Here is a 27,863-nt window from a genome sequence, read left to right on the forward strand (position 1 = left end):
ATGAGAAAGAGAGAGGGCAACTGGCTGACAATTCATCAATCCTTCTCTCTCCAGGTGACTCCTCCCTTCTCCCTGAGTAAGTGAAAGAAAGGTGATCACTTTGCATTGGTGAAGGGAGGGGCTGAGTGAAGCGCCTTTCTAAGCACTTAGCGGAGGACTGATTGATCGGTTGTCTTCTTAAGGACTTTTATCTTACATCACAAAGGTCAGCAAAGCTGTTTTTAAATCACTGGAGCAAGGGAACTTTGTTTTTTAAATGGATTTGCTTTAATGCGTTTTTTGCCATCCACGTTTGTTCTGGGAATGGAATAATGAGGCTCAGCCTGTACAGGTGGAGGCTGTTAATCTGTGGATTTTTCATCTGTGAATCTGGCTCAATGTGCATCCCCCAGACCCACACTGAGCCAGACTTGGCTCCGCCTGACCCCTCTGAAGGGGACCGGAGCTGTGTCGTCCCCTCCAGAGGACTTTCCGAAGCCCAAAAAGGCAGCATGCGTCCACCTGCTGCCTCTGCAGGCTTCGGAATGGCCCAGAGAGATGAAAAATGCCACTTCCGGTTTCCCAATGGAAATCGCAAGTGATATTTTCACCATATTAGGCATTCTGAAGCCCTCCGGGGCTTCCATCCATTTGGTTATCCATCCATGTCCGGTCATATTTATTTCTCAGTTCTAAACCAGAATTGATGTTTTCATCATATTAGGCATTCTTACACCCGGGTAAGCCCTCCAGGCCTTCCTTGGGAAACTGGAGTGGCGCTTTTTCGCCTCTACAGGCTATTCTGAAGCCCGCAGAGGCAGTGGGTGGACATGCACTGCCTCTGCAGGCTTCAGAAAGCCCTCCAGAGGGAACCAGAACTGAAAAGTAGCCGATTTGATTATCCACAATTTTCGTTATCTGCAGGGGGTCTGTGAATGAAAGGGAAAGGCCAAGAGGTGGGCTGAAAATGTTGAGATTTTTTAATTAGCAAAAAAAGGGGGGGAACCAAGGGGTCTTGATAGAAGTATATCATTATATATAGTGAACAGATTTTTTTTCCTCTACACACTCTACTACAGCAGCCTAAGGTCACTGAATGAAAGTGATATTGCTGTAGGTTCATTAGACATATATTTATTATGAACTCACTGTCATAAAACATGAGTCACTATATTAGATGGCTTTACCACAAAATAGATTTTTGTGCACTCAATGCACTCTTCAATGCACTTTTAGATGGGCTTATTTGGGCATTCTCGGTCTCGGGCAGACCACTGAGGGACTGTGGTATATGCAGTCCATCGCTGGTTGAAAGGTTGTGGACACATGTCTGTACATTAATGAAACATTTGTGCATGCAGCTGTACTCCTTGCAGACAAAATGCCCAAATGCACAGCAACTGAAACGAGTACAGCCAATTGACACATTACCATCAGAGGGCATGTTGTCTGAACAGAGCTAGTGTGTATTTTGACAAGGCTCAATATTGATATAATTCAATTATTTGAGATATAGCTGACAGGTCTTTGTGCCTCATTGGCAGATCAAACTCCATATTTGTCAGAGGAAGCTTCATAGTTTCTGTTGGACTGATTTTATGAAATCTAAAAATAACCAAAGAAGTTTAGAGTTAATAAGAGGGCCCCAGTTTCAGTTCTGTCTTAGCTCTCAAGAGGTCAACTATTTCTTATTTACATTGTGAACTATCAGGGCCCAATCCTATCCAACCTTCCAGTGCCAATGCAACCTTACCAATGGGCTACATCCTGGTGTTGGGGGGCAGTCATGGTGACCTCCTCAAGATAAGGGAACATTTGTCCTTACCTCAGGGCTGCACTGAGCCTGCATAGGCTCTGGAAAGCTGGATAGGATTGGGACCTCAGCGTAGTTATTAATTTTTTATTTAGCAACACGTTAGTACAGACATTTTAGGGTCAAAATCTGGTGGCTTCAAAAGACAGATAATAAGCTATTAAGCATGATGAATATTTCTTGTGCTTATTTAACTATCATAACTAGGGCAGACAGAGCTCAGTATGTAACTTAATTTAAATCACCTTGTATCTTATGCTTGTTTCTGGATTGTGCCACTGGAAAAATGTTTTCTTATAAGCGTTGTTTTTGTAGTATAGCAAATCAACATTTGTAGATTGTTAAGAGGGAAAGGGGAAAAGGGTGATCATCTTTACAATGAATAGGAGGTCAATTCAGGGGGCATATAAGTTACAGGAAAAAGTTTGTTCAGATAAATAAATGTTATATATATAATTCATATATTTAATTAAAAATTTAAATAAAGAAACGTTCGGGGGGATAGCCAAAACAGAAACTGGGTGTATAAAGAGATGCAACAAATATGTTAAATTCAAGATTCCAGTGTCAAATTAGGTGTAACAGAGTACTGCTTGAACTATAAACAAAATGAATTTTCACGTGCTTGTTTAGTGTCTGAACTGATACTTTGAGAGAGATTTGTACCAGAAGGTTCTATAGGGTAGCAATATGTACGTACACTGTAGTTCAGAGCCCACCAGTGGTCTGCGGGATGTATCTGCATGATCCTTGACAAAAGAAACAGAACAAGAAAGAAAACAAAAGGATTAGTGCTGGGTCTTTTCCAGAGCAAGGTTTAAATAGTGGGAAAGTGTTGCTACTTGTGTACATACACTGTGTCACAGGGCAGGAACTGCATATTATGCATGACACATAAATGCTGACAAAAACAGCATTTCTGAGTCCAGCTCTTCTTCACTTACCCCAGGTCAAGTTGTCATCACACTGTGTTTCCTCTGCTCTTCCTAATAGCAACCAATGATGTGAAGAAAGGACAAAAAAATATACAATGTGATGTCACAATGTGGGCTAATGGCCCAATTCTATCCCCCACCAGGAGTGGGATATCCTATCCTATCTTAAACCCCACTATAACATACAGCACTAGTGATGTACTGCTTGCTATGGTGGGGTGGGGTGATCAGAAGGTCTGGGAGGAATAAGTAATTTTTTTTACTTCTCATAGCCAGTGCTTCCCAAACTTCTTTGACTAGCAGTTCCCTTGACCTACTGGGCCATTGGCCATGGCCATTAGGGCTACAATCCTGTATAGGGCGATGGGTTTTTTACGAGGATTCTATGGCTCCCATTTCTGGTTTCCACAGATCCTCAGGGAGCCAAGGCTCACAATTTGGGAACCACAACCATAGACTATCTGACCTCCAATGGGTCTCCTCAGATAGCTGGCATAAGACTGAAGAGTGTAATGGTGCCTGTAGGACTGAGAAAAGGGGGATAGAATCTTGGTCTGAGACACTGCTACTGAGATCCTCCCCTGAATCACCCCCAGCTCAGCCCACTTCCCATCCCAAGCCACCCACAATCCTCCCCCATTCTATACCCCCCCTTGCTGACTTACTGGTGGCAGTATGAGGTGGAGGAGGTTCAGCGAACCACTGTTGCCCACGTGCGGTCTCTGGCTGTTTGCCCTGGTGGCCGTGGCCCACAGTGCAATGGAATGTCTTCTGTGCTGTCATCACAGACTCACAAGATCTGTTAGCATAAGCTCTGGGTAGGATTGAGCTGTTAATATTCTTAAACATGATGTGGGAGAACTCAAAACAGATGCCGTAGTCAGCAATCTTTTTTTCTGTCACATATCACTTATTGCTCCAGTCTTGGCCATATTTTTATTGACAGAAGTCTCCTTAGGACCAATGCAGTTGTCCAGTAGCCATAACATAGGAGATAACTGTGTTCCCAAAGAACAGTCAAACTTAAGGTAGTTGTCCTCATTACAACAAAATGTAAGTATGGCTCCTTTTGAGAATGTGTGAAAGCTTCCTTTGAAGGTTGAATACTGCTGTTGTTTAGAAAGCGCTGTCAACTGGGCTAGCAAAGTTTGAGAGCCAGGAATAGCATTTAAGTCTTCAGTTTAAGGGGAGAGGGGATGGGACTAGATTCACATCAAAGTTCAAACACCTAACCTAATATATTCAAGATTAAACTTTAAAACATTTAAGAACATTTGTTTTGGTTATTTTTTTTAATACCCCTTAGTAACCATAGGTGTTATGACATGCCAGTTATCTCATGGAAGCACTGGAGGAAAAACATGCCTCCATTCCCTAAATAGTGTTCCTAATGGGAACAGGAGAAGTTGAGGATAACTCTAAAATGAGCACAGAGCATTGGATTGTCATCAGAACTCAACAGCGTTGGCACAAGGAGATGCCCGTCTCCTACCACTGGATGCTGACCCTACAGCAACAGCTATTGGAATGCTGTTCAAGGAGCCTTTTCAAGACGGAAAGGGGACAGAGTTACTACCAATCTTTTACTCTCCATCCTGAAGTTTTTTGAGTGTGCCCTGAAAACTGTACAAGCCTCTGTTTGTACTAGGAGGAAATAGAATTGGGCTAGTGAACAACAATTGATGCCACCCTATGGCACAACACAGATAAGAACTGGGTGATAACTACCAAAGAAAGGAAAAATTAGTGTAATATTATCAGTCGGCCAGAGGCCATAAGCAGAGGAAAAACAATAGAATGGATGCTGTGCCCTCAAGTACCAGAATAAGTTCAAGTACTAGAATAAACTGCGGGAAAGTTACTGATATAGTAACCTTAGAAAGTGCTTGGGATCATCTAGACAGTTACTCTAATCCATTTTATCTATCTAATCCAGTGTTTCTCAAACTGTGGGTCAGGACCCACTAGGTGGGTCGCGAGCCAATTTCAGGTGGGTCCCCGTTGATTTCAATGTTTTATTTTTATTAGATTTGATGCTACCATGATTGCATTTGGGGACATGTTACAGACCTGTACTTTTAATAAGCTACTATGTATATGCTTTTAACAATGAGGGTAAATGGGATTTACTCCTGGGTAAGTGTGAGTAGGATTGCAGCCTGGGATTGTTAAAAATTGCCCTGCTTGATGATGTCACTTCCGGTCATGCTATCACTTCCAGTGGATCCTGACAGATTCTCATTCTAAAAAGTGGGTCCCGGTGCTAAATGTGTGAGAACCACTGATCTAATCTGTATAATGTGTCTATGTTAGAATAAATTGTGAACATGGTCAAAAAGAGGTTCAGGGAATGACAGCAGATCTGCTAAGAAAGCAAAAAAAAGTCTTCTAAAATAATACTGTTATAAACTAAGGGCCCAATCCTATCCAATTTTCCAGTGCCAGTGCTGCTGTGCCAATGGAATATGCACTGCTTCCTGTGTTGGGGCGGCAGTCACAGAGGCCTCCTCAAGGTAAAGGAACATTAGTTTCCTTACCTTGGGGCTGCATTGCAGCTGCACTGGTGCTGGAAAGTTGGATAGGATTGGGCCCTAAGTCCAACTTATCTCCTGGTTCCATTCCAGAGGCTTGTCCAAAAGTCAGAACGTATGCAAGTTGGAGCACTGCTGTTGCACCTGCATGAAAGCAAAAGTCCGGATAGACTCTATCTGTGCAAAAACTGTCTGTAAATTGGGATTTTGGTATGTTAGACATCCATAACTTGGAGACCCAGTGTAACTAGATTCAAATCTTCATATTTCTGTTTTTCAGCCTGGTCAGGTCAGCTGTATGGAATATTAAGCAATAATTCATTCCTTCTTCTATTTCCAATAAATACAAGCACTAGTTTAAAATTATGCTATGTGGAAATTACAGTAACTGCACAACATAGTAGGCTGAATTGCTTTAGACCACTAGGAGTTATAGGGAAGGGGGAAAGGCCACTAATAATGGGGTAATGATAATGGGTAATGAGTAATGATAAATAGGACTATACAGTATATCACTGATGAATAACTAATGATCTAGACATCTGTAAAGCGTCAACCGCAGAAAAACATGTATCACCAAAGACATTCTTCAGCTATATGGGATATAATTTAATGATGCAAAAAATTAGAAGAGCAAACCAGAGGAGCCATTACTCAGATTCTTGTACTGTGGTGACATAGAGGAAATGACCGAGGAAGTGACTGTAACGGGGGAAGGCTTGGAACAACTGCCTATCAGTTACATAAATTCATCATTTTATTACTACAGTTTAAAATATATTTTTTCTCATTATGATATTTCCTCAGTCTAGCTCCGGTGATGCATCATTACATGTGACTAGCAGCAGCAGAATGTAGACAGGGGTGTGTATTTGGGTGCGCATCTAAGTATGTATTCCATTGAAAACTGTGAAGTCGACATGGGCAATGCATGCATTTAAGTGTTCAGCCCCATCCTGCCACATTTATGGTCCAATCCTATCCCCTGCTGGCAAATACCATGCTGCAGCACCTGCTCTGCTATATGCCAGGGACCAAGGTCCAGCCAGGGAGCATGATGTGATGGGAAAGTAAAAGAAATTTTTACTTGTCTACTCTGCTGTGCCATGGTCCCTGATTGGTCCACTCAGATTTGCACCAGCTATCTGAGTTGACCCAAGGGGGAGTGTTGAGGCCAGGTGGGGGGGTATAGGCGGTGCTGTCGCTGTCGATAACTGCCATCTCTTGACACACCTCTTCACAGTCCCAATCCCTGCTCCAATCTTCCCCCTCTCTACCCACAGCCCAGCCTCTGCATGAGAACAACTCATGTCCTCTGGTTGTGCTCTGGTAGCATGTGCACGCTGTCACCAGCCTTTCACGCTGTCAGCCCCATTGCAAGCCTTGTCACTGCAGCACCAACAGAGAGGTTCCTTCCACTGACAGAATGCTAGTTCTGTCATTGGAAGGCGCCCTAAGATTGGGCTGTGAGTCAACTATGCAAAACAGGATCAGGGCAAGGGACCAGTAGCAGTTGCCTTGGCAACAGGAATATGTTCACTCTTCCCAACAGCATCTCCACCCTTGCAAACACATTAGAAAATTCACCAAAGGGGGATTGGAAATAACATGCTTTCAGGTGACATGCTTCTCTGTGTTTCAGATTAGCACTGATTGCTTATTATTTTATTTATTTTTAGCCTGAGCAATGGCTGCCCAAGATAGCTTGCAATGTGTTAAAAACAATTAGAGCCATAGGCATTAAAATACAGTAGATTAGCAGCATCTAATGTACCAGCACAATAAGAACATCTCTGTGTAGTTTATAAATTGAATGCTTGCCACAACAAAGATTTATCCAAAGAAGGTGAGTCCATTAGTGACCGCAGGACTCTGTTTAGAACTTCCACAGCTTCTTTGGATTGTGTTCAAAAAGTAAAGTTGAGCATCTGCTCTAGCATCTGCTTATTAATTCTACCAAACTTCAACCCCTCAGCAGTTTTAAATAGATATTTAACAGCACGGACAACAAGATAGATCCTGTGGAACTACACAGGCATGACTGAGACTGTATAGTCAAACAGCAGTTCAGTCCCAGCACTCCCAGCACTATCTTCTAGAACTGTCCCTTGAGGACTGAAGACAGCAACTCAGAGACCATCCCAGCTGGGTGGTCCAGAACGATATCTTGGTCGATGGCAGCTAAATCCACTGAGAGCACCAGAGGATCAAGAGGGATATACTCCTCCTGTCCACTTTCCAGCATAGACAGTGTGGTGACCAAGGTCATCTTTGTCTCCAGAACCAGGTATAAAGCTGGATTGAAATGGATTCAGATAATCTCCATCCCCCCAGGAAAGCTAGGAGGTGGGATACACTTGAGCACCTTGCCCAAAAATGAAATGTGGAAATTGCTTGGAAATGAACTGGTACAGTGGGATGTGCTATTCCCCCCCCCCCGAGGTCCAACAACTGCTTATTTCATGATAGATAGAATATCCTCACGTAACATTTACTATTCCTTTTAGTTGCTCCACCAGTTGCCATTCCCCAGCCACCATTATCCATCAGAGTGGCAAAGGTCAAGAACACCAGTAATTAGACTCCAAAAATCCAGGACACATCCTTGGGCTGTCCCAACTGAAAAATATCCATCTTGGCATGACATGGGATATCCACTGAACATAAGAACAGCCCCACTGGATCAGGCCATAGGCCCATCTAGTCCAGCTTCCTGTATCTCACAGCGGCCCACCAAATGCCCCAGGGAGCACACCAGATAACAAGAGACCTCATCCTGGTGCCCTCCCTTGCATCTGGCATTCTGACATAACCCATTTCTAAAATCAGGAGGTTGCGCATACACATCATGGCTTGTACCCCATAATGGATTTTTCCTCCAGAAACTTGTCCAATCCCCTTTTGAAGGCGTCTAGGCTAGACACCAGCACCACATCCTGTGGCAAGGAGTTCCACAGACCGACCACACGCTGAGTAAAGAAATATTTTCTTTTGTCTATCCTAACCCGCCCAACACTCAATTTTAGTGGATGTCCCCTGGTTCTGGTATTATGTGAGAGTGTAAAGAGCATCTCTCTATCCACTCTGTCCATCCCCTGCATAATTTTGTATGTCTCAATCATGTCCCCCCTCAGGCGTCTCTTTTCTAGGCTGAAAAGGCCCAACCGCTGTAGCCTTTCCTCATAAGGAAGGTACCCCAGCCCCGTAATCATCTTAGTCGCTCTCTTTTGCACCTTTTCCATTTCCACTATGTCTTTTTTGAGATTCGGTGACCAGAACTGGACACAATACTCCAGGTGTGGCCTTACCATAGATTTGTACAACGGCATTATAATACTAGCCATTTTGTTCTCAATACCCTTCCTAATGATCCACTGAAACACTACCAACTACAGATTTTGTCTGCCTTGCAAACAATTCACAGTGTGTATTCAAGTGTTCTTTCCCTCCTCAAGGATCAAGATGCTAAGTCTCCTAATCGTAGAAAACAACTCTACCAGATGGCTCTGTGGTTGCAATGATAGTGGAACAGTACAACTTCTTTGCCACAAAGTAGACTCTGAAATTAGCGCTAGCCAATCCACTGAATTCATCCTGCTTTTACTCTATTTGTCACCCTTGTTGCTGTCCCAGATCTCTAGAAAATCAGGGAGCTAGTTTAGCTCAACCACAGAGATTATTGTTGACTACATAGGCCATTTTCTCATTGCAAAGGCTGGCTGGGACTTTGGCAGCAGCGGGGACAGGGAAATAAACAAGAGCCATTAGGAAACCACCTAGATTCATTAGACTCACTGAGGTGGACCATCCTAATAGGTCCCCTACTCCTGCAAACAGTTGTACAGGGCTGAAATAAAGACTGGCATTATCCTTACTATCCACAGCAGAATTCTTACTAATATAATTTAACATTTTAAACAAAAGTAGATAGATACAGCAAGGAGGTTTACTCTTTGGCTCTAATTCTTCATTAAATGCCTTCATTAAATGCCTTCTTCAAACAGGCACTAGAATTAATTGGGAAAATATTTTCAACTGTAAGAAACTTATTTTCCCTCTTCATTCTTTGCTACACTCCCCCCCCCCACCAGTCTTTTGGCTGAGCCTTTGAGAAGATGCAGTATTCCTACACCAAGCAGTTAAGGCATAAAGCACTTTATGCTGATCCCTCATAATTAAAAATTGGCATTAAAATGAAACCTGTATGTTTATCCCCCTCCTTTCTGTATTTCTTTTCCCACAGGCATTTCTCTTTCACTTCTAGAACATTACCCTCACTTTCCTTGCCCTACTACAATTTTAATTATCAGATATAATATGTACGAACCATACAGTGACATTTTTCTGTTTAAAGTGCTATGATAAAGGCAGGCTAATAGAAGTCAAGTTCCATGTCTGTGGACTTAGGAAGAGCAACTGCTGAAGATCAATGTTGAATCTTGAAAATTATGTAGGAAAAGGTGTGTAAAAAAATTTTTAACAGAGGGAGGGAGAGCACTCTATCCATAACATGTATGCATTCATAAAAATAAAAGGGAGCTGTATCAGTGTCCAGATTTGCTGAAAATGTGAATCCCTTTAGATGGATCAGGACAACAGTCACCAAAATGTGCATATTTCATCCAGTGCACATAAATATTCAAAATATTGGACATGCCTTTTAGGGTTTGCCTTTGTTTTATGCATGTTTTATTTCAGTCTCTAATGTGCCCTGTTAACTAGGCTTGCTAATCAGTGCAGTACTGTGAACTTTTACATTGTCACTGAAAAATCAGATTTGAGTGACAATCACTGAGACTTTCATGGTCTTCACATATGAAAACTTTGGAATTCTCCCACAGGCCATGTTTGAATTGGTCACCTCAGAAGCTTCATACTACAAGAGCTTGAATTTACTGGTATATCATTTCATGGAAAATGAACGTTTGAAAAAGATTCTACATCCCTCAGAGGCTCACATTCTCTTCTCCAATGTCTTGGATGTCATGGCAGTCAGTGAACGGTAAATCTTTTAATGGTTACTTGAGTTGGAATGAAACCTTCCAGTTAGATTATGAATTTTCCATCTCTTCTTTTGGTATTGTATCTGACGATGTGTAGGGAGGAGATCGTGCTTTTCTTCTACATTCCTAGATCAACTTTTAAAAATTTACTTTTTTTTCTCCTTTAATCTCATGGAGAAATGCATTAATTTCCATTACTATACTGAGTTGCAATATTGCTGAATCCCATGCAGTTAGTTCAGTCTCTTCTTTTGCACCAGAAATAGCCACATACAAAAAATTAAATTCCAACAGCCGCATGGGGAAAAAGAATTCCCATCCTGTGGTGGGTACTCAGTTGTACCTTAAAGGCACAGGCTTTAGGCAGGCTGGTGAGAGGGAATGGGGAATTGTGCGGACAGCAGATACAGTGCAGCATGGCTAGCCCCTCCTATGCTCATCCTTACATTCATGTGTATATTTTTCTGGCTGGGCACTACAGGCTGTTTGGAGCGGCAGGACTTGGAGGCAGTTCAGAGGAAAGATGCTATTTGAAAAATAATGTCACTGATTATGCAATCATATTGTGCAACAGGGAATAGTATAATTGTTATACTTTTTGTTATATATATATATATAATTGAAATATATTTTTAGATTTGATATATATTTTATATTGTTATATAGTATATTTGTTATATGTATTGTTATATATTACTATAGTTGTATATACATAATGGGGGGCTAGATTTCAACTCAGCACTGATCTGGAGTAACTCACCAAGAGACAAGCTGCATAGATTCCCTGGCTTTCATTGCCTGTATCTACCAGATTTTTTTTATTGCTATTACAACGCATACATAACAGTGGGCGTCATTCTTTGCCCCATTTTCATGGGAAACAGTGTATGAAGTTTTCTCTCGTAAATTACATTGCTAAGGATTGATCTTTATGATCTTTAATTAATCATATGAAATTCTCTGAACTAGATAGTTCAAATAATGCAATGAAGGTAAATTGATTTGCATCAAAACTGAGACCTGTGGATTAGATTATTTGATGCATTACCTGAGCTTTTAAAAACCATAGTGATGTTCCTAATTGAACAAAATGCTTCATGTTTTAAGTATAAAATAAAATAATTAAACCACTTGTAGCACACACAGATGAGAATGAATATGTTTCAAAAACTGCACTATATGGCAGAAAATAAGCAATATGCTAACACTAAAGAAATATTTTATTTTTACTTTTTTTTACTATGTCCATTTTGGATTTTGATTAATTCTGGGTTTCTCATTTAGTTTCCTCTTGGACCTTGAGAAGCGAGTAGAAGAAAACATTGTAATCTCAGACGTCTGTGACATTGTATATCTGCATACTATTAACCATTTCTCCGTGTATGTCACCTATGTCTCCAATCAGACTTATCAGGAGAGAGCTTACAAGCAAGTTCTGTAAGTGTACTCACCCAAATGTGGATTGCTTGCTAGAATCGGCTGGATGATATTTGAGATCAAATATAATAATAATAATAATAATACAGGTATTTCTATACCGCCTTTCTTGGTCCTCAGATTTCTCCTCGGACTTTATTCAAGGCAGTTTACATAGGCAGGCTAATTTAAATCCCCATAGGGATTTTTTACAATTTGAAATAAGGTTCTATCTTTCAAGAAAGGGACAAATGATTTGGCATATAAGGGAAACTTGTTTTCACTAGCATTTAATCAAATGCTTAACACATAAACAATAGACAGAAAGCTGGAATTCATTTGCAATCAGTTATAGCTGCCTTCTTGATACAATTTTTATAGTACACTCCTGCAATACACTATGAGCCTGTTGCTGTAGATTCACATCCAGTCATGCACCATGTTCTGTGCTGGAAAGATAGGTTGGGCAGAAAGGCAGTTTATTAAATGTAAAAACATATGACTCAATAAACACAAGGACTATGTCAGGTCCTATCTTAAGCTGCCTTCTAATGCCGCTATGGAACCCATGCACTTGATCCTTTGAGCTGTATTAACTTGAGTAATTTCTTTTTTATTCCAAAAGTTTCTATATATTGTATGCTAGTTATAAATAGAAATTTCCTACATGTTGGTGCTCTTTTTGTCATTGAAAATGACAAAATGATTCAATAATGTAATCCTCTTTGCAGCATAAGCAAAAGATGATGTGCTGCTTTCTTCTTCTTTTTTGGTAGCACTAAATTCACACTATCTATAGCCCTGATAGACCCTGGCAAATCTCCACTAGTGTGAGTTGCTTCTCTCCTTTGCCAGATGACTTTCTCATCCTGTCATTTTCAGCTAGACCTAGCTTGGCTAAATCACTTTTTGGAAGACCTTTTTCCTATGACTGTATGCATTTTACCTTGCCACAGTAATCCAACTGTGTAGAGATGTATAATTATGCCTTTGACTCATCTCCTTGAACACACACCCCATTCACGCCCTCCCACACACACAACATATGCTGCTAAGTCTGTATGTGCTACACATGTGAAACCATTACTTTTGCTTGCACATTAAAAGCCAATTTTTCCATCCCCCAAAACTATAAATAGAATCATCCTTAAACCAAAATTCACTCAGTGTTAATAAATATTTTTTTCCAAATTTCTCAGAGAGAATAAAGCCAAATACAATTCTGAGGAACGTAGTATAATGGGACAAAGAACTACACCGAGCATGTCAGTTACTCACACTGGTTTAAAATGCAAGGAAATAACAAACATTACTCTCCATCTGTCTTCACTGTCAGCCAGGACAAGCCAGCTTTCCGGGAGGTGATCTCACAATTGGAACTGGATCCGAAATGCAAGGGCCTGTCTTTCTCATCCTTCTTGATCTTGCCTTTTCAGAGGATCACGAGGTTGAAGTTGCTGGTGCAGGTACATCTTTATGCTGTTCTGGCAATCCTTCATGGAGCTTGAACACCACTCCATTATGTCCTAGGACTAGATAGCAGAAACTCAAGAAATTTCATGAGGAACAGCCACTGAGGAACATTTCTTGGGGCAAAATAAATCACCAGACACCTAATAAATACAATGATTTACAGAAAACAAAATGTTAACTTTTTTCTTACAGATGCAATCAAGTAGAAACTATAGGCAGTCCAATCCTAACCTGTGGTGGAACAGCGCCACAGTGGTCTGTGCTGCATCCAGTACAGGTTAGATGCAAGCTGGAGGTTAACTGGGGGTAAGGGGATTTTTTCCCCTTCTTGTGTTGAACCCCAGCCTGCCCTATGGGGCTACTCAGATCTGCACCAGCTATTTAGCTGGTGCAAATCCAAGCAGCCCATGTGAGGCTGCTCAGGCCAGGAGTGGGAGTTAGAATGTGGCCTGTGCCACCATGGCCAATCTTGCCCCCCTCCTGAACCCAATCTGCCTCCTGTTCCATCCTCCCCACCTCCATGATGCCCTCTCAGCACCCTCCCACACCCCCTGCACCGCCTGGCACAAACGTACCCTATTGGACAATCACAGGGTCTGGATCTGGCCCTCCTGAGCAGGCACAGGCCTCCACGCTGGCCCAGCCAACTCCCAAATTGGTGCAAACATACCTTATGGCACATTTACAACACTTGGGAGCCAGTGCAGGGGCTGGCTCATCAGGACTGGATCCTTACCAAGATTATTGTTTATCATTTCATAAAGATTCTAGTAGGAGTGAATTGATTATACTCTTACCAGCATAATATTTATAACTGTCTGGGTTGGAGTTTAAACCAAAGCAATCAAATGACCTTTTTAAAATGCCCTAATCTCTTCTTAACTATTAGACAGAAAAATTCTGATTGCTGAAAAAATATTACCTAGTGATATTAATACATACTTTTCTGTTCGTGCAGAATATCCTGAAGAAAGTGGAAGAAAAATCTGAACGGGAAATCACAGCCCTTGATGCTCACAAGGAACTGGAAACAGTAAGTCCAAGCTACTTAACATTTGTCAAAATGTTTGAAATTTTCACATACTTTTCTGGTGCAGTTTTATTATTTTTACAGAAGGAAAGTAGCTGAGGTATTATAGTGCTATAAAAATCATTCTGTTCCTTTGCTCTGGACTTTAAACAACTTTTCCAATGAGTGACTTTAGAACCATTAATGCTCAGTAGGTTAATGTTGTACCATATGCCCATTTTCAGTGTCTGGTAGGAGGGCCTTGGGAGAAAAGAATTTAGGAGAAAGAATTGCTTCATATACTGGAGTGCAAAAACATTAGACACCTGAAGGTGATGGAATCCATGGAGAGCAGTAATTTAATTAGTTGCCAACAGAAGCATGCTGTTAGTAGGTCAGATTTCATCCAAGAGTGCCAACTTATTTTTCTGACCCAAAACTGAATGGGACTTGAGATATATTTTAGGACTACTTCAGCTCATTTTAAGCTATATTTTTATGGGGGCCTTGAGCAAGTGCAATGAATAAGGGATATAGCCTTACCTTGTGTGCTGCCTGTTCAGACATATGTTTTGGACTACGTACTGAACGAGTCACCATAAGAAACAGGTTGAATTCTCCTATCCCCCTTCAGTAATGAAGGATCTTCATTTTCTAGCTGTCCACCAAAAACCACCTTTTTCTCGAAACTGATTTGCATTCCAAAGATCCTGTGGTCTGAACAACTTCCAACTCCTTCCTTCAACATAAAAAGAGTGAGGAAGGGGGGGATGGGTGAAAGCAGAGGCAGGGAAAGCTATGGATGGGTCTATTCCATTGCTTCTTTGCTCAGGATCCCTGTCAGGACAGATGGATGGGGGAGAAGTGAGCTGTGAGCAGTATCAGTCCAGTAGACATCACCGCTTTCTGCCGGGGCTGGTATGGCTGCTGCTGTCATTGTGTGAAATGGGGCATACTCCCAGGAAAGTGTGTATAGGATAGCCACCTAGGCAGAGTGGCAGCAGTGGGCATCCCCACTTGCCTGCTTGGGGTATAATCCTATCACTCCAAGGGGCATCAAACTGAGAGCCCCCATCCACCAGCCTGGATGGCTCTCTCATCAGCACTTCTCTTCCTGCTGTGGTGCAGGAGGGGACAGCAGGTGGGAAGGTGCGGCAAGGTTGCTTTTTACTCTCTGCCCGGTCTACCATGGGTGCTGCTACCAGAAAATGGCTGTTACCAGACTTGTAAAGAAACACAATAAACAAAAAGAACGTGAATCCTGCGATCATTTGCAGGGCAGGACCAGAAGGGCAAAGTCTGCCCTCAGAAGGGCAAAATCTCAGGGGGAAACTTCCACTCCTTTCAGCAGGCAAGTGATGCTGGAATACCTGCAGACGAAGCAGTGGCATAGCTGGAGGGGGGGCGGAGCACCCAGCCTGGCAGGGAGCCTCAGCACGACGGGTAATAATAATAATAATAATAATAATAATAATAATAATACTATGGGTATTTCTATACTGCCTTTCTTGGTCGTCAGATTTCTCCTCGGACTTTAATTCAAGGCGGTTTACATAGGCAGGCTGTTTAAATCCCCGTAGGGATTTTTACAGCTGAAGAAAGGTTCTATCTTTCAAGAACCGCACAACATTTCAGGTGGATCTTTTGTGGTCTGTTATCACTTTCTGGCCTCCTAACACACAGGCTGACAAGCAGGTCCTTCATCTCTCCAAAGAGCAGGTGGAATAACTTGGCTCAGCTTGTCAGCTGCTTCAAGGTCTCGCCATTCATGGTGCTGGTGGCCTTGAACTGGTGCCCTTCAGATGTTATCTTCAGGCAAATGGAGGCTCAACCCTCTAGACCAGACCTCCTGCCCAGCTCTGTTTTGCCCCCACCCCGCTGGGAATGGCTCCAAAGGGAGGGGCGGCTTGCCCGCCGCGCTGAAGCTCCATGCCAGGCTGGGTGATCGTCCCCTCCAGCTACTCCACTGAGACGAAGGAAGTGTGTCAAAGGATTATTGGCACCACCATCAGCAGAGGAACTAGTGTGGCTTTTTCAATGGATGAATCCCCAAATTGGAGTGAATGTGTGGTTGTAAATTCTACATGGGTTGAAACTCGTGGGTGTGACTCAATAATGTATTTTCTCATGGAATAACTGCACATCTGGTGCAAGGCCAAAGGGAACTCCCTTATGGAACTGTACAAAGAGGCTTTCCTTTAGGGAAACAGACATGAAAAAAGAGAAGGGAGCAAGAATTTTATCTGGTGTGCTCCTTGGGGCATTTGGTGGGCTGCTGTGAGACACAAGAAGCTGGACTAGATGGGCCTATGGCCTGATCCAGTGGGGCTGTTCTTATGTTCTTAAGAAGAGCGCAATAATCACAGTGGAATTTGACAGAATCTCTACTGCTTGTATTGAATTAGGAATGTTTATCCCACAAGGCTTTGGAGACAATTCTGGAAATAGAATCTTGCATCCTGGAAATGTTTGCTGCCCTATAGCATCACATGGGTAGTGTTTTGTCAGTCTGACTTATTTGTAGAGTAGAACTTTGCCACCTTGACCATCTACTAATGGTTCACAAGAATAAAATGGAATGAATAAAAAAGCAAAAGGCTTTGCTTTCAGCACTTCAGATGTGGCAAGGTGTCATTTATTTTATTATTGCTCCAGTGTATTGTGACATTTGATAGGAATGAATTGGATGGCATTCTTAGATGTAGACAGTTTGGCAAATAGCCATAAACTCAATCAAATTCAGTATATGAAAGTAAATGAACAGTTGATTTTGGGAATCTCTACTGTTACTGTTGTGGGTGGCATCAGAAGTTGGCCAACTTGGATGCTGGCCAAGGATCCACCTGGCTGGCATGACCCACCCCTCATGGCAATGACAGAGCTTTCCCCAAGGACACCCAGCAACCTGGTACCAGCAACTGGGCAGTGTCCATGTAAGCATTACTGTTGTTGCATCATGTTTTGTGATATTGTTCTGGATTCTCCAAGATATCGTTGAGGAGATAGCTTGATAACAGATGTGTGTGAGGAAGAAGTGAAATGCATGTTTATAGAGAAGTTCTATAAATCAGTATTTCTCAAACTATCTGATGTAGTTGACCAGCAATTTTTTGTTTCCAATGTGCCAGTGTCTGGTACCCTATTCATGATATAGTATTACTATTTTTCTTTTCTTTTTTTCTTGGATTTTGTCATGGACTAGCAGGTGATGGCTTGCAGACCAGCACTGGTCCACTGGCCACCACTTTAAGAAGAATTGCTATAGATCAGCCTTCCACATCAGTGGGACTGTATCTGAGTAGTAAACACATTCACTTCTTAGCACATCCCACAATTTCTGTGGACCATATTTCTAAACAAGCATACTTTTAGAACTGAATAATAAAGTCACACCTGCTCAAATATCTTTGTTTAAATAGATCAGACTTCCCATTCTTGAATCTCTGGTCTGTGTATGCAACTGTTTTATACAATACGGCTGTGGTTTTCAAACTCGCAGGGAGTTCGAATCCTGAAGGAAGTCTTTGCGGGGGCGGGAGAGGCAGTGGCACAATCCCAGGATCTCGTTGCTCAGGGGGGCTGCAGGGGTTTGGTGCACTTGCCCAAGCCCCCTGCAGCCCCCAGGGGGTGCAGGGAGCCCTGTGCAACCTTCGGCAGGGCTCTCTGGGTCAGGGAAGGTGACAGCGGAGCGATCGCACCCCACTCCGCAAAACGGGAAGCGGAGCGCGATCGCCCCACTCTCACTTTCCCTGACCCGAGGAGCCCTGCAGGTGCTCACGCCGGGCTCCCTGCAGCCAGGGACGGCTGCTGCAGGGATTGGAGGTTGCACCCCAGTCCCTGCAGCCTGGTCAAAAGGGGAATGTGGAGCGATCACGCACCACTTCCGGTTTAGCGGAGTGGGGCGCGATCGCTCCGCTGTCACCTTCCCTGACCCGGGGCGCCCTGCCAAAGGTCGCGCAGGGCTCCCCGCACCCCCGGTGGGCCACAGGGGGCTTGGGCAAGTGCACCAAGCCCCTGCAGCCCCCCTGAGCGGATTGCGTCGCTGCCTCCTCCCTGCCTCCTGGCTGCTCCCGTCCCTTCAGGGAAAAGGGACTAGGACCCTCAGGCTGGGCCATTGCGACACCTCAGTTTGAATTCCACTGCAATATGGCATTTTAATCGATTTCCAAGGAGGGAGCATTCAGAAATGTAAACCCTGACCTGCAATCAGACAACAATGGAAAGATGTTTCCAGTTCCTGATGAACAGATTTGCAAAGGCCTAACTATACATGAAACTGAATTTTAGACCCTGAAGAATAAATATAGTTGGGACAACCACAAATGCAGGAGTAGGATTTCTGGGAGAAACTTGGAGGCTTTGAGCATCCCTAAGCTTCCCCAAGATGGATTCTCAGAAGGTGGCCAAAAACAGTAATCTTGTAACATCCTCTGTCTAAAGCCAATCTCTAACTAGCAGGTTCTCAACCCGATGTCCTGCACTTGTAGTTTCATACTCCTATGGTACTTATGTGTGTTACTGAAGAGTGGAACTCATTTTCCTTCTATCTCTGGCTGTGTGTCACCTGTTTCTACTGGCAAAATGGCCTGACTTTTACATAAACTGTGTCTTGAATTCCAAAATATAACCCTAGGACTTGGAATCCTATTTTTGAACCTATATTTCCTTCTCTTCCAGGTGGTGAAGGCATGTAATGAAGGTGTCAGGAAGATGAGCCGTACTGAACAGATGATCAGCATTCAGAAGAAGTTAGAATTTAAAATCAAGGTAGGTTGTCTAGGTTGGTGAATCATGAGGAAAGGGAGCAGACAACATTTGCTATGGTGAAAAATCATGGAATAATTGTAAATAGTTTTTCCCATAATTACCTTATTAAGCAGTCAGTCATCTTATTTGATATTGGACAAAGCAACCCTAGTTATGGTACTCTCTCTTCATACCAGTGGTTTGTTTGCCAGGCCAATTTTCGCCTGCTAAGTACATAGACATTTCTCTGAGAGCCCACTCTTGTAATTCAGTACTGGATTGTTCAAAGAATGGAGGCCGCTATCTTTCGTAACTCACATTTTTAATATCTGTGCTGAATACCTTGATGGAGCTTCCATCCAGCTCCTTAATCGGTTTTCTCATAACTTCCACAAGCCAGCTACATGTTAGGAAACTCCATTTTAAAATTATATTCTAAAATGCATGTCCTGCTTGACAATACAGGAATAGACTCAAAGCAGTATTTCATACCGTTATAATCCCATTCATCTTTATTTTTCTTAGAATGGACCTTTAAACTGTCCAATGACATAACTTCCTTTGATTATCTACAGTGTGCACCCCTTTAATTCCTATTTTACAGCAAAAGTCTGTTTCAGAGTTTCTCGTTGTCTTAGGACTATCTAATTTTAAAGAGTTTATTATACAATTTCACAAAATATTTCACAAATATTCACAAAATACCTTTGTGAGAATAGAATATACAGTTGGATGTTATAATTAAACTGTTCATTCCAGTATTGAATAAATAGCATTTATTGCTCCACAAACATATTAGCTTCTTGGCATCCCTTTCTTTCCTAATAATTTGTAAATGTTGTCAGCTCATTTATGCACCAGATTTCCTCCAAGCAATGTTTAAGTTTGAGAGCAGCAGCTTCTTTTCCAATTTGCTGCCAAATTAATGTTGGCTGGGCACAGAAAGTTTGTAATAAATTTAGGATCACTTCTCTGTCTTTTTCTTCAAGTCACAAAGAGTGGGTCTAGTGGAATGCATACCTTCAATAATATCTTCAGAGAACGGAATTTTAGTCTTCCAAAACTAGCCTCACTACCGGATATGAATGAAGCCAGCTGAAAAAAGCTGCATCTCCAACATTTGGCTGACCTACTATTTATACTTTTTGTGAAAGTGTTAAATACTATTGATTCACCATTATAACAATTTCTTTCACTTTACATCACTGGTTCCCAACCTGTTGTCCCCCATGGTCCACCAGAGAGAGTGGAGAATGGACCGCCAGCAGCTAGAAGCAAAAGCAGCAAACCACAAATCTTCACTATAAATAAAAATCTCTAACAGATCTTTTCTAATTACAGGCAGCCCACATTATCTGTGGGTTCCTATGGATTTCTTCATCTGCAGGTTCCCGGACCTATGGCATGGGCCAAAGTGGAGCCACCAACGGGAGCTGTGCTCCTCTCGCTTCCGGAGGCTCTTCTGAAGCCCACAGAAGCCATGTGTGTCCACCTGCGGCCTCTGGGGGGGGCGAAAACAGCGGGTTTCAAATAACTGTTTTCCTTATCTGTAGGGGTTCTGGGAATGGAACCCCTGTGGATAATGAGGACCGCCCGCACCACAAATTCACTGCAGGCACCCGCCCATAAGTTGACCCCACAGATAAGTCGAGGGCAGGTTTTGAACCAACAATCATTGAATTTTCCATGACTCTCAGATAAGTCACAGGTTAAACTTGGGGTGTCTGACTATAGATTTTACCCAAGGCCAGATCCTGAAAAATAACCTACCACTAATTGTTACTAAAAACTGTAGTCTCTAATTTATTAAAAACATAATAAAAGATCATAAGATACATTTTTATTCTTTTTTAAATTCTGGTCTTCACCACCTTTTTGTAAACACTATCAGGGTAAGTGCACTGTAGACAACATACCAGTAAAACAGTGTTTCCCAACCTGGTATTCATGTACTCCCAGGGACAATCAACAGGACCTGTAGGGGTACTTGAAAAAGAATGGAATAATGGCAGAAAAAGGCAGGTCGTGCTCCACAATGCTTTGCAGGGCCAGGAAGGAAGGTACTTAGTTGACTGTGAAAGCCCCACCAGTAGCTAGTTTTTGGTCATCAATTCATGTATGCACCAGTGATTGAAAACCAACACAGTAAAAAAGCTGAAACATAATATGGAAAGTGATCAATCACCCAGAATTTCTCAGCACATTTCTGGTGCAAAACAGTGCAAAGACAAAGTCTTCTGTTCTTCAAACAGATGAAAAGAGAAAATACTGTGATGAATACATGAAGTCTGGGATTTCATATGGGGGAGATGAGGGCTTGTATTATTAATTACAAACATTTTGCTGATAGGAAGGGTACAATTTATGGAAATGGGCTGCCAAGGGCTATCAGCAAAATGTTTCACCTATCAGCAAGTGGAAAAGGTTGAACTATGAATCAAATTCACCTTTAAGGTGTCTGGTGTGTTAAGCCAGAAGCTCTGCGTACAACCTACAACCCATAACACATAACTGGGAGTGTGCAATTCACAGCAGAGAGATGCAGCTGCGTCTATTTGCAGCTCTTTTTACTCAGCAGTAGACCCACTGCTTTCCATGGGTGTTATTCTTAAGTCATGGTGCACTGAATTGTAGCCTGGGAAGAAGGGGCCCATCCTGGTGTTTCAAAAAACAGACCTGCTTTGCAAGCATTTGCCAAGCAGAACCAGAACCAGGCTGCAGCAGAAGGAAGGAGATTAAAAGGTTAACTTTGGCTGGCATTTCCCAGTTGCTGTAGAAACGATCTCTGCCCTGCCTGCCTGCCCCTTGAGAAACAAAACTGTTCAGAGTTGAAAGGCTTTGCCCTCTGATTGACCCAGAGATAAGGCAAAGTACTATACCTGAGTATCTACCGTAAATGTCTTTTTTGTGTGCAGGGGTAGGAGGTTGCATGTGGTCCCTGACAATTCCAATTTTGACCTCATTGGTCCATAGTCTCCTAAAGGTTGGGAATCACTGCTTTACATGAATTAATTTTCAGGGAACATCGGTAGATGATCAATTTCCAAACATATTATAGAACTGTGATGCTCAAGTCTTTCTTCCGTTTCCTTGATATTGCCAACAGAGTATAAATATCTCTAATGAAACTTTGATTGCAATCCTGTACATTTAAGTTTTCAAAGAAAAATTCTTCCTTATCCTGTTGCATTGGTGGCTTACAGTGTTTATCAAATGTTGATGACATATCCTGACCTAGCTGAGTATTCCCTGCCAATAATATTTCCTACTATTTGGACAGCACTGAGTTCATCGGAGACACTTAATAAAAAGTACAGGTGGGGTCTCCATATCCATGGACTCTGCTCAATGCGGGTTCCCCCAGACCTGTGTTGAGCTAGACTTGGCCCAACCTGAACCCTCCAGAGGCGACCGGAGCTGCACTCCAGTTGCCTTGGGGGGGGAGGGCTTTCTGAAGCCAGCAGAGGCTGCATGTGTCTGCCTGTGGCCTCTGTGGGTTTCAGAATGCTCGTTTTGGCAAAAAATAATGCAAGTTCTGGTTTCTGAAGGGAAACTGGAAGTGACTTTTTTGCTCATATAAGGCATTTTGAGGCCTGGGGAAGCCCTGGAGGGAAACCTCCAGAAACTGAAAGTTGCATTTTTTTGACTGAAATGGCTATTCTGAAGCCTAAGGGGCCACAGGCAGATGAGTGCATGCTCTGTGGGTTTCAGAAAGCCCCCCAGAGGTGACTGGAGTGCAGCTCCAGTTGCCTTAGGAGGGTTTAAAGGGGCCAAAACCATGGATTTCATTATCCATGGTTTTTTGTATCTGCTGGGGGTCCAAGAACAGACCTGTAGTAGTATTCCTGGTGACAGAATTTAAAAATTGAAATTCCTTTGATTTATTTTCCTTGATTTTGGAATGGAAAAATTGCACTCTTTTGGCTGTATGTGATAAGACTGCAATTGCTCCAACATAGTGAATTCAGACTGCTTGACAGAGGGTGCTAATTTGCAACATCCTGATCATTGCTTTATCTTCCTCACTAGTCTGTGCCCATCATATCTCACTCCCGTTGGCTGCTAAAGCAAGGAGAGCTCCAGCAGATGAATGGCCCTAAAACATCACGGACCCTCCGTACCAAGAAACTCTTCCGAGAAATCTACCTATTCCTCTTCAATGATTTGCTAGTGCTCTGTCGGCAAATTTCTGGGTAAGTTTGAAACAAAGACAGACAGACAGACAATGCATTCTTGATCTGTGAGTCCAGGCTGCCAGATTGGGCACTGTGTTTATTCAGTATTCCATGACTCAGTGGTTTCCAACTTTTTAACACTAGGACCCACTTTTTAAAATGATACCCTATTGGGACCCACCTAGCATTATGAGATTGGAAAAAAAAGGTTTCACCTTACCAGTTGCCCAAGCCTCTGTTTTTATCCTTTTTACTACGGTGGGGGCTCCTTCTAGATGGTTTGTTGAGTGAGCTCCATGTTCATTAGATCATGCCCATTTTGGTGGCCTTGCGTTCCTCTTCACTTGGCCTTCCATAGTAGCTGAAGCATATTTGTGTATTCCCAAGTAAATGTGCAGGTATGGATCAATTTCACTTTCCATAGGGCTGAATACATTTTCCTTGTCAGTTGCAAGGGGGACTTTCTTTTCCAGTATTTTTTATGACCTGCATTCATCAAATTGAGACCATTCTAGTGGCGTTGCATTCCTCTCAGCCTGCCTGTTGAAGTGGACTGAGTCACATTTGCCTACTCATGAGTAAACATGCTTGTGCAGCTGAGTTTCACTTTCCATAGAGCTCAATACATTTTCCATGTCAGCTATCAGCTTGTCATGACCCACCAACAATCAGGTCACGACCCACTGGTGAGTTGTGACTGACAGTTTGGGAAACACTGACATATCTAGTTGGGTTTCAACACTTACGCCAGTGATGGTATCTGATTATTACCTGAGTCTTTTGATGCGCTGCAGACCCCGCTGTAGGCAAGCATGCTACTTTAACCTTCATAGGTGCTATTGCAGAATTTTAGCAAATATGTGTATCTTTACTTCATTATTCTGTTTTTTTAAAATTGGGAATTCCCTAGCTTCCCCTCCTTCCAGAATTGTTTGGCAAGAACTGGAGTTGTGAAGATAACTCATATGGTGTAGAGAATGAGCAGGATGTGGTGACGGCATCTGGCCTGGACGCCTTTAAAAGGGGATTGGACAGGTTTCTGGAGGAAAAATCCATTACGGGGTACAAGCCATGATGTGTATGCGCAACCTCCTGATTTTAGAAATGGGCTATGTCAGAATGCCAGATGCAAGGGAGGGCACCAGGATGAGGTCTCTTGTTATCTGGTGTGCTCCCTGGGGCATTTGGTGGGCCGCTGTGAGATACAGGAAGCTGGACTAGATGGGCCTATGGCCTGATCCAGTGGGGCTGTTCTTATGTTCTTATGAGCTATAGTTCTGCAGAGTCAGAATGCTGGAACTGTAGATCATTTTGTAAAGCAGGGATAGAAAACTCTGTGAAATATACATTTTGCAATTTATTGTGAAAGCATCATGTGGAGATTCAAAGATTAGAACTTGGGTCTCCATTCTTGGGAGACCCAAGAAAGCCTTGCCTTTGGAGAAAGCTACTTGTTACACACAGTTTCCATTTGATGAAGCCCCAATGGCCACTTCTTTGCTGCAAGCAGCTTCAGGAGGTGGCAGTTTGCCCCAGAAAAGGAAGGGGAAGGAAGGACATGCTTAATGCCACTTTCCCCTGAAACTCCACCCATCCCACTCAGCTTTGGAGTTCCGGAATCATATTCATTCAGGTCAGCGTTTCTCAACATTTCCCCACTGTACCACTTCATATGGTCCACACACTGGAAGTAACTGGTGATAATGTCAGATGTCATAGCCAGTTACATCTGGATTGAGAGGCCAGATGCAATGTAACAAACACTGGTAAGAGGCTCAGGGCAGGTGGGAGGGCTTTTATGGGAGGGCTCTGGACCTCTGCCCATCAAGCCGAACCTCCAACTGCTGCTTGTCACATTGCATTGCTGGTCTTGCTGCCAGGGGTCTTGGGGTCCCACAAGTACCACCAGACACCACCTAGTGATACGAGTACCACTGGTTGAGAAACACGGATCTAGATAAGAAAGCAGTTTTGAACACTGATGGGGGTAAAAGCACCTTCCTTTCCCTCCTGTTCATTCTAAAATTCCCCCACACACACACTCTTTAATTGAGGACTTGAGAAGGGATTCCCAAAGTTTCATTACACCAGGTTGCAGTTCTACAAATAGCTTACTTCCTTAACACAAGCCCTACATTTCCCTCCTCTCCAGGTTAACTCTTTTTCACCTACCAGAAACATATTCTCGTGCCTTCTCTGTCACATCTTTCAACTCAAAGCTAATGATTCTGACCACTATATTTTCCTCTCTCAGTGACAAATACCAGGTGTTTGATTCTGCTTCTCGAGGGCTTCTTCGAGTAGAGGAGTTGGAGGACCAAGGACAGAGCTTGGCCAATGTTTTCATCCTTAGGCTGCTGGAAAATGCAGATGATCGTGAAGTCAGCTACATGCTGAAGGCACCAACCCAGTGAGTATGGACACAGAAGTGAAATTGTGTAGCTTGCATTAGGATGGGATCATGCATATAATTTGCTGATAAACTGTCATAATGGATTCCAGACCATTATGGTTTGAGGGATAATCTACAAACAAATTGCTTGAATATGGCCCATTTACAAACCATGTCATTGTCTCTATGCAGAGCAATCACTTCAGGAGGCAACCAATAACTGCATAATGCTTGCACCAAACTGCATGTGATATTAAAAGCGTCATCATGTAGTGAAAACTTGTTTTACTTAAAATAGCAATCAGGCAGTGCTGTGATTCAGAACAGGCTTGCAGCAAGAATGGATGTTTAGCCCTTTTCTTTGGTTTTAGAAATCCTCCCTCCCGAAGTGGCTGTTTAATCCTGAAAATGCCATTTGTTACAATAGCACTGTCAGGGTTAAATAGCCATTTCTGCAGAGGAATGATTTTCCACAAGAAAACAGCGCTGAAGAAAATTTGTCTGAAGAAAACAGCACTGAAGAAAATTTGTCCAATTCCTTCTTAAAGGCATCCAGGCAAGATACCATCACTACTTCCTGTGGCAAAGAGTTTCACAAACTAATTACATGTGCGGTAAAGAAATATTTTCTTCTGTCTGTCCTAACTCTTCCAACACTCAGCTTTCGTGGATGTCCCCTGGTTCTGGTGTTATCAGAGTAAAGTTCACAGGTTTCTCACAGAACTAGAATGGTTTCACCCTTCCTCCCACAGATGGAGGAAGTCAGACAGCTGTCAAAGAAGGTTTCCTGTTGGAATACTCTAATGCCATAGCAAAGTGAACAGCATATTCAGTGTGCCAATGCCAACAATAGTAATTTGCACTCTGAGTTGCTTCAACTCAGCCATTTCAAATCAAATCAAACATTTCTTGGCATAGATAATAAAACCCAAATATTAGTCCCAGCAACTCGGCCATTGGGACAGAGGATTTATTCTGTTGTCTCAGTTGCTATTGAGATTTGACAAATAGGGTCTCGCAACTAAATTGCAGTACAGACGAAGCAAGATGGCAAAGAGGAAATAATTCCTACTTCTACCTTCCCTGTCCCTCCACCATGCTTTCAGCTCTGGAATCAGTTTGTGTTCCAACTCTTTGGTGCTGAAGCAATCATGGGGGCTTGTTGTTAGCTCAGGAGATTAACATGGCAAAGTGAGCTCATCACCAGCATTCAAGATGCTCAACCCCCACCATGGTATCCAAACTGAAAAGAGTTCATATGTATGTGAGAGAGAGACTGCTTGTTCCATCTTCCTTTTTGGCACACTTTTTGTGCATGTGCGTGGAGCAGTGGGACAGTTTCCTTTCTGAAATCAATCCTATCTTTGAACCGCAAAATGATGTCTGTCAAACTGGGCTGCTTCTCAGTCTCTCCAACATCCCTGGTTTCCTTATTTCCATATATACAGTACCACATGTAACTTGACCTAAGAAAGGAAATGGCTGTTGCAAGGATTTTCAGAAAACACTGCACATAAGCAAGGTGAAAAGAAGAGGAATGTGACACCAGAATTCATCTGCTTCTCTTCTGTCAAGACTCTCAGGAAACATGGCTGGATTCTTTGTATCCACCCTAGATTAGTCCTGAACACCTTGCCGTTTTATCTTGTGCATGAGTGACATTCTAACCAGTGAGTGGGAGCTGATGAGTCAGGAAGTATGAATATTTTATTAAAGAGTGACACTTTGCAGGCTTGGCTGACAGGCTGACAAGGAACACATGGATTTCACCAGTTCACACGTGTAGAAGAGTGTACAGCAAGGGAGGCAGGGAATACTTTAAAAGACGCATTAGCTTATCTGGAATGGAGAGCAAATGGGTCTCAGTTTGAATGACAGTAGAATAAACTCAAAGTAGTAGGTGTGAACTCTTCTAGTTCTGGCACAGAAGGAGAAAACATAATGAGCAAAATGTATAAACCAGGGAAGGGGGGGGCATTCCAAGAGAAGGTGGTTGTAAGAGCAGTGCTATTTCTGTTCCCTTTATCTAAGTTTTATGGAAGGCATTGACTGCTGTATTTTTTCTCCCCGCTACCCCTGTCCTATGCAGAAGTGAGATGAAACGCTGGATGATCTTGCTGGCACCCAATCGGCGAACCAAGTTTGTCTCTTTTACGTCAAGACTTGTGGGTAAGGAAGACAAGGGGGAAAGGAGGGATGATGGGAAACTGCCATCAGGATGTGTCCAAAAATGCTTCTTACTTCTGTTTGTTGGGTTCTAGCAGTGTGAACCCCAGGGTAAAAGGCAAGTCAGGTAAAATTTCTTGAACACACATAGTTTGAGGCTATGTTTTTTAACTCAGTTTTGCATTGTCCCATCAGGTCAACTTACCCTAACAAAAGATTTCAGCA

At 42.7% G+C, this 27,863-nt stretch overlaps 1 protein-coding gene across 2 annotated transcripts in view; it reads left to right on the forward strand.

The window, feature by feature from the left end:
• NGEF (neuronal guanine nucleotide exchange factor) overlaps window positions 1–27,863 on the forward strand; it is a 63,560-nt gene that overhangs the window by 31,639 nt on the left and 4,058 nt on the right. For both annotated transcript variants that reach the window (XM_066620217.1, XM_066620218.1), the window contains 8 exons: window positions 10,100–10,260; window positions 11,546–11,698; window positions 13,014–13,143; window positions 14,109–14,183; window positions 18,837–18,926; window positions 22,935–23,098; window positions 25,335–25,490; window positions 27,562–27,641. In XM_066620217.1, coding sequence (XP_066476314.1) covers window positions 10,100–10,260; window positions 11,546–11,698; window positions 13,014–13,143; window positions 14,109–14,183; window positions 18,837–18,926; window positions 22,935–23,098; window positions 25,335–25,490; window positions 27,562–27,641 — 1,009 coding nt within the window. The remainder of the gene's footprint in view (window positions 1–10,099; window positions 10,261–11,545; window positions 11,699–13,013; window positions 13,144–14,108; window positions 14,184–18,836; window positions 18,927–22,934; window positions 23,099–25,334; window positions 25,491–27,561; window positions 27,642–27,863) is intronic.

This window comes from Tiliqua scincoides, chromosome 3 (assembly GCF_035046505.1).
Source record: "Tiliqua scincoides isolate rTilSci1 chromosome 3, rTilSci1.hap2, whole genome shotgun sequence".
NCBI classification, from domain to species: domain Eukaryota; kingdom Metazoa; phylum Chordata; class Lepidosauria; order Squamata; family Scincidae; genus Tiliqua; species Tiliqua scincoides.